The following is a 13,384-nucleotide window of genomic DNA, read 5'->3' on the forward strand; positions in this document are numbered from 1 at the left end:
ATGGTTACTACCCATGAGACCACGTTTACACATTTAGGATCTTCATTTTGATAAGTGTAGTGTGATTGTATAAGGTGTTCACAAGAGGGAAAGCTGATGAAGAGTATACAGAAATTTTCTGAGCTATTTTTACAAATCTGTAAGCCTAAAATTATCAAAAATTTAAAATTAAAAAATTAATTTCATTGTTTCTTTTTACTTATTTTAGTGTGGCTATTAGGAAATTAAAAATTACAAATGTGTTTCACATTCTATTTCTATTGGCCACAGCTGATCCGGCTGAAGGTTTTAAACTTTTTCATCAGCACTTCTGATAAATATGAAATACTCCATGGTTTTGTGATAAGTCCTCTAAAGGGAAAGCCCTTCTTCTCTCGCCCCATTTGAAAATGACTTTGAGTCACAAAAAATAAAACTAAATCTTACCGATAAGATTGAGTGATGAATTTTCTGCTTTTTCAAATGCAACTTGACTGTTTCCAACAACCAGTCCTACTTCAATCTATACAGAAAGATAATAATTAGCAGGCTAACAGTGGACTTCTGGACCTCTCAAAGCAAGGTTGAAAGTAAAGGAGGAATGAAATCTCTGTGCAAAGCAAATCTTCCAAAACAAATCATCTGAGTTATTCACTTTTATCATAACTACCTCCTACAATTCTTACATATTTTATTTAAATCCTGGTATCTTTTCCATAATCCTCCTGCATTCAACAAGAATCAACAAGTATAATCAAGGGCTGGGGCTTTAGCTCAGTGGCACTGCACCTGACTCACGCTTGTCCTGAGTTCAACTCCTCCCCTCCACCAGAAAAACAAGTATATTCAAATTTCAAATTACTATGTCTGCAAATAAGTATATTTTGTTATATTTTAATAAAGATTGCTATAAAAGCAATTTTTTCTATTTAAAAACCCCACGATATGAAAAAAATTACCAAGCAAGAGGATAGTTAGAAAAATTAATTTGCACAATTTATATCATAAATATTATCCAATAAAGGTTAGAAATGAAGCATACCTTCTGTCTTTTACCTGTTGCAGCCTCTCCTTTCAGGATGCTAGGATCCATGGCTTCAATATCCTTCACCAGTAAGCCAAAAAGCTTTTCATTGAAGCTAAACACAAGCTATGTAGGAGAAGAATTACTTCATGATATAAATGGCTTGACTCTCACATTATCAGGTACATTTTCCAAATACATAAAATCAGTTTTCTTCTTTGCGCCCTTCTTAAATCTGCTCCATTAAGCACATTCACAGTGTCCATGAGAGGAAAGGGAGCTAAAATATTTATTATCTGCTAGGTATCAAACACTATAGGAGCCTACAAAACTAATACAAATGCTCTTGGAAACAAACTATAGTATTGTTCAGTATTACTAGTGAGGAAGCTGAGACCCAGAAAGAGGCTAAGCAGTGGACTCAGAGTAAATGATAGTGCCAGGGGTCAAGTCCAAGTCTATGACTCTAAAATTCATGCTTTTCTATAAACAATGTATGATGCCTCCCACACAAGTGCAGAGACAGCCTCTGAATTCATTCACCAAATTCCTGTTTTATGCCTTATACAACCTACTATGCTGGAATATAACAGTAATACCAATCCTGCTATTACTATTACAAATGAGAATAAATACTAAGAATAGCGATTTGGGATACTTACTTCTCTGTATTCTGGAGTAATTTATTTCATGGATTTATTGACATATTCATGTCACTGGGTTTGAAATTATTACAAATACCAAAGCACTTATTAAACATTCTTCTATGTATTTTCTATTAAGATACTAAAGATTGGCCAGGGATTTAGTTCAGTGGCACTGTGCCTGCCTCGCAAGTGCAAGGTCCTGATACCAAATACCAGAAAAAAAACAACAACCAGATACTCAAGATAAAGACAAAGGTGGAAAAAATGAAGTTTAGCTAGACAATCTAAGTATAAAAATGAAGGAATCCAGAAGGAATACAGCATAGTCAAAAAGCAGTGGGCTGAGTCAATAAATTACCATCTAAATCATCTGGGGCAGCCTTCTCAAATCATCTGATACAAAACAGTATGGCAATGGCTCAAGGTCTACTTACAACAGAGTACTTGACAATACACAGCATTTCTCATTTTCTGGCTTCCTCAACTAGAAAGCAAGCTCTATGAGAATGGCTGGAACATACTTGACACTATTAAATATTTGTTTACTTAATTCTTATCTGTGTTCTTAGTTGTATAACCATAGGCACATAATTTACCTTCTTTCATCTGTAAATAAAGTTAGACAAGGTAATATCTGAAGTTCATTCCAATTCTCATATTTTCTGCAAAAATACCCTATATTCTTTTTTTTGTCTATCAGTAATTCAGTTTCTGTTTGCAAAAAAATTGATCTTATAAAGCACAGACTACCTAGGTCGTTAGTCTTCTTCGTTCAGTTAGAAAAGAGTAAAAAATAACATTCCTTCCACCTCAATAACTCTTACCTTCTCATTGTTCAGCAAGATCAGGCTGCATAAGTCATTAGTGATCAGAATGCTAGAGAGCAATGACTCTCAAACATTTTGGTCTCAGGACAGGATACTATTGCACACTTCTAAAAACGTGTGCGGACCCCAAAGAGCTTTTGTTCATATGGATCAGACCTACTGATATTCACTGTATTAGAGATTAGAATTAAAAATGTACACATATTGACTTAAAATTAATAATAAATCTATGTATTAACATTCATTTTTTAATTTAAAAAATCCTATTTTCTAAAAACAAAATAAGAAGACTGGCACTGTAACATTTTTACAAATCTCTTTAGTGTCTGGCTTAATGTAAGATAACTGGATCCTCAAATCTGCTTCAGCATCGATGTGTGATGCTAGCACATATCACATAGTCTTTGCAAAACTCCACTATACACTTGTGAAAGAGTAAGAGAAAAAAGACAAATAATGCCTTGACATTATTATGAAAACAGTTTTGAATTTATAGAACCAATGAAAAGTTCTGAGGGATACCCTGGGTTCTCTGGACCACACTTTGAGAACTGCTTCTATGGAACCATGGTATGAAGGAGTCAGCTGGAATGATTTAAAAAGTCACAAAGGAGGGGACAAATGTGATAGTAAGGTCAAAGAGCAATGATTACTTATCTGTACAACTTATAAACTCACATTTTAAGTATAATTTTAAAAGAAAAGAATTTCCTCTTGAGAGGTTTAACATGTGGTATTATCTCAAGACCAAAAAAGAGGCAATACTGGCAAATGTTTTCAGAAAGTGTAGGCTTCAGAAGTTCCATATAAATATTGAAAATATATGTACATGGTTTTCTTAAGATTCTCAAATAAGTATTAACCAAAAAAATTAAGTACTACTTTTCTACAGAAATGTTAGTAAAACAGAAAGGCATCCCAGAGACAAAACAAGTGTTCTACAATAAGAAATTTCAGATATGTCTACAGTGTTCCTGAATTTGCAGAGGAAAATCTACTGTAAGTATATATGACATTTCAATCTAAAAGCTACTTTTAACTTTTTATAAACAGATTTCAAGAGGTTCAATAAACACATCTCTCTTTCTATCCTTCATCTTGGATATACCTATTCACATGCAAAGTTCTTCTCAGTCCTTAAACATATAATTAATTTTGAACAATGTGTAGGATTAGAATACCTAGAAAGTGAAAGGAATGAAAGAAAATTTAAACCTACCTGCTGTCCCACTGAGAAGGCCTGGTTGTTGAATTGCTGAATAAATTCTGCTGCCATCTTGTCGGTATCATAAGGATTGGAGTCAATGCTTTTTTTCTGCAGGAAATCAATCTCCATGGTCATTGTGCCAATACACTGTTTGGCTTTGTCAAATGTATATAAAGAGACTGGGAGGGAAAAAAAGCGTTTTCTAAAATCACAGGGACACCAAATACTTGCTGTGTTTCTAATAATAAAAGTTCAACATAAATGAATCATAACAATACTTGAGCAGAAGAGGGCTTCACATGGCCTTCACTGGAAGGACAGAGCACAAATTTTAAAAATAGTAACAACCAGAACTGGGGATTTAGTTCAGTGGTGCCACGTCTGCCTCACAAGCGCAAGGTCCTGAGTTTGATCCCCAGTACCAAAACAAAACAGTAATAACCACTAAAGACTTTCTTCCTCATCTGAATTAATCAGAAAATATTGATCAATCTCTCCCTCATCTTCTACCCTTCACTCATCTATGCAAAATCACAGCTCTCCCCTCATGGCCTACACATCTTTCTCCTTCAAATTTAACAGAGGATGAAATGTTAGTATGGAAAGCCCTAGCAGAGTTGGCACGGCATGTGGTTTCCAAAGATTTGTTTGACACACAAAAAAGAGCTAAGAGGTTGGCAGGTGGATGGATCCTTTTGTCCTACAAAAGATGCAGAGCAAAAAAAAAAAAAAAGGCTTAAGAACAATGTTTACTAGGAGACAAGCTCTAAAGCAAGCTAGAGTATGCTATTTCTCTTTTAATACTATAATAATATTAAGCTGGGCATGGTGGTACATGGCTGAGATCCCAGCACTCAAGAGGCTGAGGCAAGAGGATCTCTGCAAGTTCTAGGCCAGCTTGGACAACACAGTGAGTTTAAGGCCAGCCCTAACTATATATACGGTGAGATGCTGTCTCAAAAAAAAAAAAATTAAGTACTCACTATATTAAGCAATTCTAGTCAGTTGTATATGTAGAAGATGTTGAACAGGGCAAGGGCCATGTTTTTAACTCATCTTTTATTACAGCATCTAACAGTGTCTTTTAGGTGCTTACTATACTCAAGAACTTCTTAAATGAAACAGGAAAACCCCAATGATCTCAAAGCTAATACTAAAGGAGACAAGTATATATACAAAGTATTGGGTAAGAAAACTGCTACTCAATTCATGTGAAAACTTTTTACTCCTCTAACATACCAAACTGCCTTTGGCTTCTCTAATACTCAGAGTTTGCAGGCTCCACATGCACATCATAAGTTCATTCTCTGTGCTACTTATATCTGTTACAACAATTATGCAATAAAATTAAATAGTGTTAAAAACTTTACACTTTTACATTCTAGAACTGATATTATAAAACTAAGTGGAGCAAGGCGTGCTGGTGCATGCCTCTAATACCAGCACTCAGGTGGCTGAGGCAGCCTGGGCTACATAGTGGTTTCAAGGCCATCCTAAACTACATGGTCAGACCCTGTCTCAAACAAACACAAATCTTTAAAAAACTAAGTGAAAAGCTTTGGGGGAAAACTTGGAAAATGAAGAACATTCTGTAAAACTAGGTATAAGCACAAAAATTAGAAAAGATTAGGGGTGAAATTCATTAAAATCCAAAAGGATTTTGTACTCTGCGGTGCTTCAAAAAGTCTAAGTTTTCCATTCATTTCAAAGAACCCATATTGAAAATTATGGTTGAAGTTTATATGCAAAAGACAGTATCAAACTCCAATCCGTGGACCAAAACTCCAAGAAAAGGCTTTTAATCTATTTTTGAAATAATGTTCAGTCCCAGTCACAGAAGACAACAGAGCTTCTACCGTTTTTACAAAAGTAGATAATAAAAAGATTGGTTTTTAACATTCACTTTAGACCAGAAATATGGTACTTTTGCAAATTACTGTGGTCAAATAGCAAGAAGCTAAAAACAAGTTATTTCAGTGTAGTTTTCAGTTGATCTGTAATTATTAAATGCCTGTTGCAAAGATTATAGTGGTTCACAAACAAAGCTGTTCTCTTCAAAGGTTCTTTGATTCTGTACGTTTTAACAGATCTCGCTAGAATACAGGTAATCATTTTAGCTCTCTGTGCCTTCATTCATCACATGTGTAAATCAGGAAGACTGGACTAGGCAATTCTGTATGGTCATTCCTAATTCATACTACAAATTCTAAACTGATTTCTTATATTCTAGCCATTTAAGGTATGTACAAGGATTTTCTGTAAATTCCTTGAGTGAAACTGCTTGTAAGTACATTTTAGCTTGCCATCATAAAGGGAGCAAACATATTTTAAATATTTCAAAAGCAAAATAAAAAAGCCAAAGTAAGGGGTGGGAAATGTATTATAGATCAAAGAATATGTTCAAGTTATGGCTGGAAGTTTCAGGACACTATGAACATTTTGGACATTTTGTTCCTTCTTCACATTTCCTAAAAAGCACAGGATCTAGGCTGAGTAACTTTTATAGGCAAAAGATTAGTTATTTCCCCATATATTGAGTACTTATATGTTGAAATACTAATATAGAACGGAATAAGTAGATTCCGAAATTCCATTTTCAGGTTATGTATCCCAGAAAGATTCTTTTTATTTCCCCAGAAGAATTATTCAACATTTGCCTAAAATGAGATCTACAGGGAGATTCACTGCAGCATTATTTGCAGTAGTCAAACATAATGAATAAAATATAGTTAATTTAATTAAAATAAAAATTTGATCTATATTTAACAAAGATGTATGGTCCATGAAAACATAATACTGAATGAAAAAGTATATTTCAGAAATATTTGTGCAGCATGATACCATCATGTGCACCAAAGAATCCAAAACAATATTGCAATATAATGCATGAATACATATGTGCATATGTATATATCTATATCATCTTAATACTGAGAAATTAAAATATCATCTCTGACTACAGTTTTCAAGTTCATTTTAATTTCAGATCAACATTCCTAATAAAAAAGACCAAGCTGTGGAGGGGATGAAGGGTGCACAGGTAATGGGGAAAAAATAAGAACCAAGATACATCATGTACAGGTACAAGCACCCAATGATAAATGTAATTGTACTGTATACCTAAAATGTACCAATAAAAGAATTTAAGCAAAAAAAAAAAAAAAAAAAAAAAAAAAAGACCAAGCTACAATTTCAACACTATGGGCAGTACCATGGACAGTATCACAGGCAGCACCATGGTCAGCACCATGGTCAGTCCCAAAGAGAGAGTTCTTTTTTTTTTTTTTTTTTAATTACCTAAATTCTTTTATTGGTACATTTTAGGTATACAACATTTACATTTCTCATTGGGAACTTGTACCTTTACATGATGCATCTTGGTTCTTATTTTTTCCCCATTCCCAGCTCACCCTTCCCTATTTACAAAGACTTTGTTCCCATTTTATCCATTTCTCATCATTTTTCCTTTCCCTTCTTTCCTTTCCCCTGCCCCTCCCACTACCCCTACCCCTTTGGACCTTTTCTTCCTATTTTGCATTATCGATTATTCATTCTAATCATTGGTACATTTTAGGTATACAATATGACATTCATCATTGGAAATTTGCACCTTTACATAATCTCTTTTGGTTCTTATTTTTCACCCTTGCCCAGCCCTCCCTTCAACCCCTCCATCCCTCCCTATTTACAGATTTTGTTTCAATTTTTCCATTTTCTCATATTAATTCCATTCCCTTCTTTCCTTTCCCCTACCCCTCCCACTTCCCCTTCCCCTTTGCTCCTTTTTTCCCTATATCACATTATCTATTATACATTTTATTTGCACTTTCAGTTTCTCACACTAGAGAAAGTATTCGGTATTTATACATGTGTGTCCTGTTTATTTCACTTAAGAGTATTGCCTCAATGTGCATCCACTTAGCTATAAATGTCTCTAATTTCTCATTTTTATGGCTGAGTAGTACTCCATTTTATTAAAAAAACCACATTTTCTTGATCCAGTCTCCAGTTGATGGGCATTTGGGCTGTTTCCAAGTTTTAGCTATTACAAATTGGGCTGCTGTGAACATGGGTGCACATATATCACTGTGGTATGATTCTTTTAATTCTTTGGGGAAGATCCCCAGCAGGGGAATAGCTGGGTCAAACGGGACTTCCAGTTTTAGTTCTTTGAGGTATCTCCATACTGATTTCCACAGTGGTTGCACCAGTCTAAACTCCCACCAGCAGTGGAGCACGGTTCCTCTTTCCCCACAGCCCCGCCAGCATTTGTTATTGGTTGATTTCATAATAGCAGCCATTCTTTCTGGAGTGAGGTAGAATCTCAGCATTGTTTTTATTTGCATCTCTCAAATGACCAGTGATGTTGAACACTTTTTCATGTATTTATTTGCTATTTCTACTTCTTTGTCTCAGAAATGTCTGTTCATTTCAGATGCCCATTTTTGGATTGGGTCTTTAAATTTGGGAGGTCTGATCTTTTTAAGTTCTTTATAGATTTGAGATAGTAGACCTTTGTCTGAGGAAGAGCAGGTGAAGATTTTTTCCCACATTGTGGGTTGTCTCTTCACACTGCTGGTGGTTTCTCTTGCTGTGCAGAAGCCATTTAATAAGAAGAGATCCCACTTGTTGATTGTTTGTGCTAGTTCATGGGCAACTGAGGTTTTGTTCATAAAATCTTTTCCTATACCAATGTCCTTCAAGAGTTCTACCTAACCTCTGTTCCAGCCGGTTCAGCGTTTCTATTTTAATATTTAGATCTTTAATCCATTTAGATTTTAAGTTTAGTGCATGGTGAGAGATATAGGTCTAGTTTTAATCTTTGGCAAGTTGAAACCCAATTTTTCCAGCACCATTTATTAAAGAGGCTATCTTTCCTCCAGTGAGGGTGTTTGGCTCCTTTATCAAAGATGAGATGGCTGAGTGTGTCTGGAGTTGTTTCTGCATCTTCTAATCTGTTCCACTGGTCCTCAGGTCTGTTTCTTTGCTAGTACCATGCTGTTTTTATCACAGTAGCTTTGTAGTATAGTTGCAGGTTGGGGATTGTGATACCCCCTGCCATGTCTCTGTTACCTAGAAGTGCTTTTGCTATTCTGGGTCTCTTCTTGTTCCAAATGAATTTTTGGATTGTTTTCTCAAGGTCCATGAAGTATGCTGCTGGGATCTCAATTGGAATTGCATTGAATCTATATAGCAGTTTTGGAAGTATGGCCATTTTCACTATATTAATCCTTCCTACCCAGGAGCAGGGGATGTCTGTCCATTTTCTGATATCATCTTCAATCTCTCTTTTCAGAGTGCTATAGTTTTCAGAGAAGAGGTCTTTGATTTCTTTCATTAGGATGATTCCTAGGTATTTCAGTTTTTTGGATGCTATTGTGAAAGGAATTATTTGCCCTATTTCTCTCTCAATGAGTCTGTTATTCATGTAGAGGAAAGCTATTGATTTTTGTGTGTTGACCTGGTAACCAGCTACTTTACTGAATTTGCTTATTAAGTCTAGAAGACTTTTGGTAGAGTTCTTGGGGTCTTCTATATACAGTATCATGTCATCTGCAAATAATGACAATTTGACTTCTTCATTTCTTATCTTTATTCCTTTTATTTCTTTCTCTTGGCTAATTGCTGTGGCTAATGTTTCCAGAACTATATTGAACAAGAGTGGTGATAGTGGACATTCTTGTCTTGTTCCTGATTTTACTGTGAAGGATTTCAGTTTTTGACCATTTAGTATGATACTGGCTGTTGGTTTTTCATAGATGGCTTTTATCAGTTTGAGGTAGAGACCATCTATTCCAATTTTTTGTAGGTTTTTTTTTTATCATAAATGCATGTTGGATTTGAGACAGGAGTTCTTGAAGGTTTCAGCCAGTAGCAAAGGAGGTGAATGGTTTCTTATTTTATAGCTAACAGCAATTTAATAAGTAATAGTCAATGCTTTGGATAAACTTAAACATTATAATAATAGGTATGAAATAGCCCCCCAAAATAATCACCCTGTAATATCTGAAATATGGCACTGCCAAATGGAGAGAATACATGATTCTTCCAGAAGATTCTCTCAGACTAAAAGCACTAACTTCTCACAGACTAAAATCCCATTCCAGAATCTTTGAACACTCTTCCTACAAGCCACATCTCCTATCCTATTTCATCTCTACTTACACTGAACCAGTTTTTACCTTTATGGCCACATCATCCTCCACATCAATCAGACCTGAAATCTTTCTTTGCCTCAAGCTTACTCCATCTACCTTAGTCCTACCTAACCATTTGGTTTTAAATTTTTCCAACTAAAAACTTGTTTTATTAACTTCCGTATTTTTTATATTACTGCTGTTCTTTTGATTTACTCTCTAAAGATCTGTCTCTACAATCTAGAAACCCATTTCTGATAGCACAAAAGTGCCTTTATAATGTAATTTAAGCCACAAATACATCACTCATCAAAATTTATAACCTTGAAAACCCATAACTTTCCAGAATATAAACCTGTTAAAAGTTAAATTTCAGTTCACTCTTACACTTGTAGACCAGTAAATTTAAGGAAACTAGAGACCTAAGCTACTTACAACCTCATCTTCTCATTAGATGTTTTAGTAAGTATTCATTTTCATCTCTGCCAATGTCTACAAATAGGGAACCCTTCAAATACTGACCTAGTTCATTTTGGTGCTAAATTTCTCCCCTTTTTCAGCTTCTCACTATGCTTTGGGTGATAGGTAAAGGAATCACTTATGTCAGCATTTCCCAAAATGTGGCTGATAAGAGCCATTAAAGAGTGACTGCTAAAAAAACATAGGTTACCCAACAGAGAAGCCTGTGAATCTTTTTTAAAAAACAAACTCCCTGGGTAACTCTTTTAAGCAAGTGTGGAGAGCACTAAGTATGTATCCCTCTCCATCAACCACCCATATCTAAAGTAATCACCTTTGTTTCTATTTTCAAAGTTCTTCATCCCAAATTTAACTTTCACAAAGAAAAGGAAGAACCAACTAAAAATAACCTCAAGTATAAGTCCCCTCTAACTCACAAAAATCTGTAAGTAGCTACATGTGTAAATGAGAAGTAGAATGTTCTTTCCTGCCATTTTACCCTCTAATGTATTTGTCTTCTTTTAGCCAGTTTAAAGCTATTATATCTTTGTTTTTTGGTACTGGTGATCAAACTCGGGTCTTTGCACTTGCGAGGCAGGTGGCGGAACCACTGAGCTAAATCGCCAGCCCAAAGCTATTATATCTTTGAATAGCTTCAAAAGCACTGGGTCTAGAGGATAATGGTGGACCTATTAATCTGAATGTTCCCTAAAGTCCCATAGAAGAACAAGGAGACAATACCACATATATCCTACACCTTCACATTACTAGAATACAAATAATATAAAACTCAAATTGCTCAAAAAATAGAGCAATAAGCACCAAAATTACACAGAACTACCACTGTGGAATGAGGACAGGGCAGAGTGAAGGGAAAGCTGGACATAAACAAAATCCAAAAAGACAAATGCCAGCACTAAATACCAAAAATATTATGCAATGATTTGAGACTCAGCAGCCTACAGCTACAGGTTCAAAGAAATGCTTGAAAGTAAGTAGGACTACAAGTAGTAGCATCAAAGAATCACTGTTGGCCAGATAGACAGAGAAAGGATTGTGGACTGAGAAATGTACCATTGAAGAAAAGAAGGCAGTTAGTTAGGAAAAGAAAGAGGCCATGCTAACTGACCTTTCTACTTCCTTCTCTACTAATATTTATAATAAAAGAAACTGTGATTCTCTATACTGAAGAAAAAAATGTTTTTGGACTAGTAATCTTGCCTACAAAACTATGAAAAGTACAAAAATAGTTCCATACAAAGTTACTATAGAAAGAAAACAACATATAACAAAATATTGCAGTATTCAAGCTAGTTGTCTTCCCCCCAATCATAAAATAGAAAAAAATCTTAATATAACAATTTAAATTAACTATCCTCAAACAAGTATTTAGACATGTAACAAAATTAAAATCAAAAGATAAAAGCTAAGAAATAAATAAAAGAAATGCAATGAGCTAGATGTGGTGGCACAGCACACTTATAGCTCAGGCAGAAGGACCTCAATTTCTAGGCCAGTCTGGGCAATTTAGCAAGATTCTGTCTCAAAAAAAAAAAAAAAGGACTAGGGATGTAGTTCAGTGGTTCATTCGGGGAGAGGAAGAGTGAGATGGAGGGAATAGGGAAGGAGAGGGGGAAAGGGCTAGAGAAGGAGGGAAGAAGGGAAAGAACGAATGAAGGGAGGAAAAAGAGAGAGAGTGAGAGGAAGAGGAAAGAAAAGGAAGAGAGAGAAAGGCAGGCAATGAGTTTACTGAGCCCAGGAAAAAATTTTAAGAAAGGAATTTTAGAAGTGAAGAATACATTATAAGATACTCAGGAGATCAAATCTGAATAAATTTAAAAGAGGCCGTAAAGAAAGAAATGAAAGCAATCAAGATATGAAAAACCTAAAGGCTTTTAAAATATCAAGAAGAAAGTGGTTTAAATGGAAGACAGGCAATAAAAGTCCAACATACATATATAACTAGAACCCCTGAAAAGAAATGCAAAACAATTAGACTAGAACTGGTGTTTTAAATCATAATCTAGGAAAAATTTCTGGAAATAAGAAAAAATTTAAATCTATTTACTAAAAAAATTCACTGTATACCTAACTGGGAAAATTTATCCAGAATTACCAATTCCAAGAAATACTCTAATAAAAATATTTGGCTTTAAAGATGGAAAAATCCTCAAGCCTTCCAAGCAGAAAAATTTAATTACTCATAAAAATAAGAAATTACATATACTGGCATCAGACTTCTCAAGAGCATCATATAAGACTAGGCAATTGCGATACAATATTTTTGAGAAAATCAAAAAAAGAACAAGCAAACCAAGGAAAACAAACCAAGTTATCCTCTAAACTTCAAAAATATAGAAAAACAGTTTGAATATGCAAGAAGCCAGGGAATACTGTACATACAGGCATTTCCTGGAGTAATCTACTAGAGGACAGGTTTCACCCAACCAAGTAGAAACTGGAAAAAGGACTGATTATAGTTATTTGAGAGGATTAACTGCAGAGTTAACTGTAGGGTCACGTGTGGAAGAATAGCACTGTAAATATCATACGTTCTGCCAAAGTAGAAAAAAGCAACCAACAAAATGGGAGGAAAAAGGAGAAAGAACAGTATAATCACTGACTGCATAGAGAATAGATAAAAATCAAAGGCCAGGGATTTAGCTCAGTGGTTCCAGCACCTGCCTCGCAAGCGCAAGGTCCTGAGTCCAATCCCTGGTACCCCAAAAAAAGGACAGAACTGACAGAAAAATTTTTTTAAAAGATTAAGAAAAAGTTAGAACTGACAGAAAATATTTTTTTAAAGATTAAGAAAAAAAGGGAGACTAGGGCTCTGTGAGAGAAACCAATAACAAAGTAACTACTGACTCAAAGATAGAAACATTCTTAAAATCCAAAGGAAAAATGTAAAACAGCAGACAAACCACACAAACATAATCAAAACCAAAATGAGAACTGAGATCAAACATGTCAGTTATATCAATAACTATGAATAGCTTAACTAACATTAAAAGAAAAAGATTTTCAAATTAGTTTATAAAGCAAATCTCAATTCTATGTTGTATCTAACAGCCATATCTAAAACATAATGATTCACGTTGTTC

The 13,384-nt window shown here is 34.9% G+C and overlaps 1 protein-coding gene across 2 annotated transcripts in view; it reads right to left on the reverse strand.

The window, feature by feature from the left end:
- Nsf (N-ethylmaleimide sensitive factor, vesicle fusing ATPase) overlaps positions 1–13,384 on the reverse strand; it is a 154,174-nt gene that overhangs the window by 109,226 nt on the left and 31,564 nt on the right. For both annotated transcript variants that reach the window (XM_004868669.2, NM_001310283.1), the window contains exons 5-7: positions 3,697–3,863; positions 1,022–1,129; positions 427–502 (exon numbers count right to left, since the gene is read on the reverse strand). In XM_004868669.2, coding sequence (XP_004868726.1) covers positions 427–502; positions 1,022–1,129; positions 3,697–3,863 — 351 coding nt within the window. The remainder of the gene's footprint in view (positions 1–426; positions 503–1,021; positions 1,130–3,696; positions 3,864–13,384) is intronic.

The sequence above is a fragment of the Heterocephalus glaber genome, unplaced genomic scaffold (assembly GCF_053883595.1).
Source record: "Heterocephalus glaber isolate CG9 unplaced genomic scaffold, H.glaber_assembly_v1.0 deba00001813, whole genome shotgun sequence".
Taxonomy (NCBI): Eukaryota; Metazoa; Chordata; class Mammalia; order Rodentia; family Bathyergidae; genus Heterocephalus; species Heterocephalus glaber.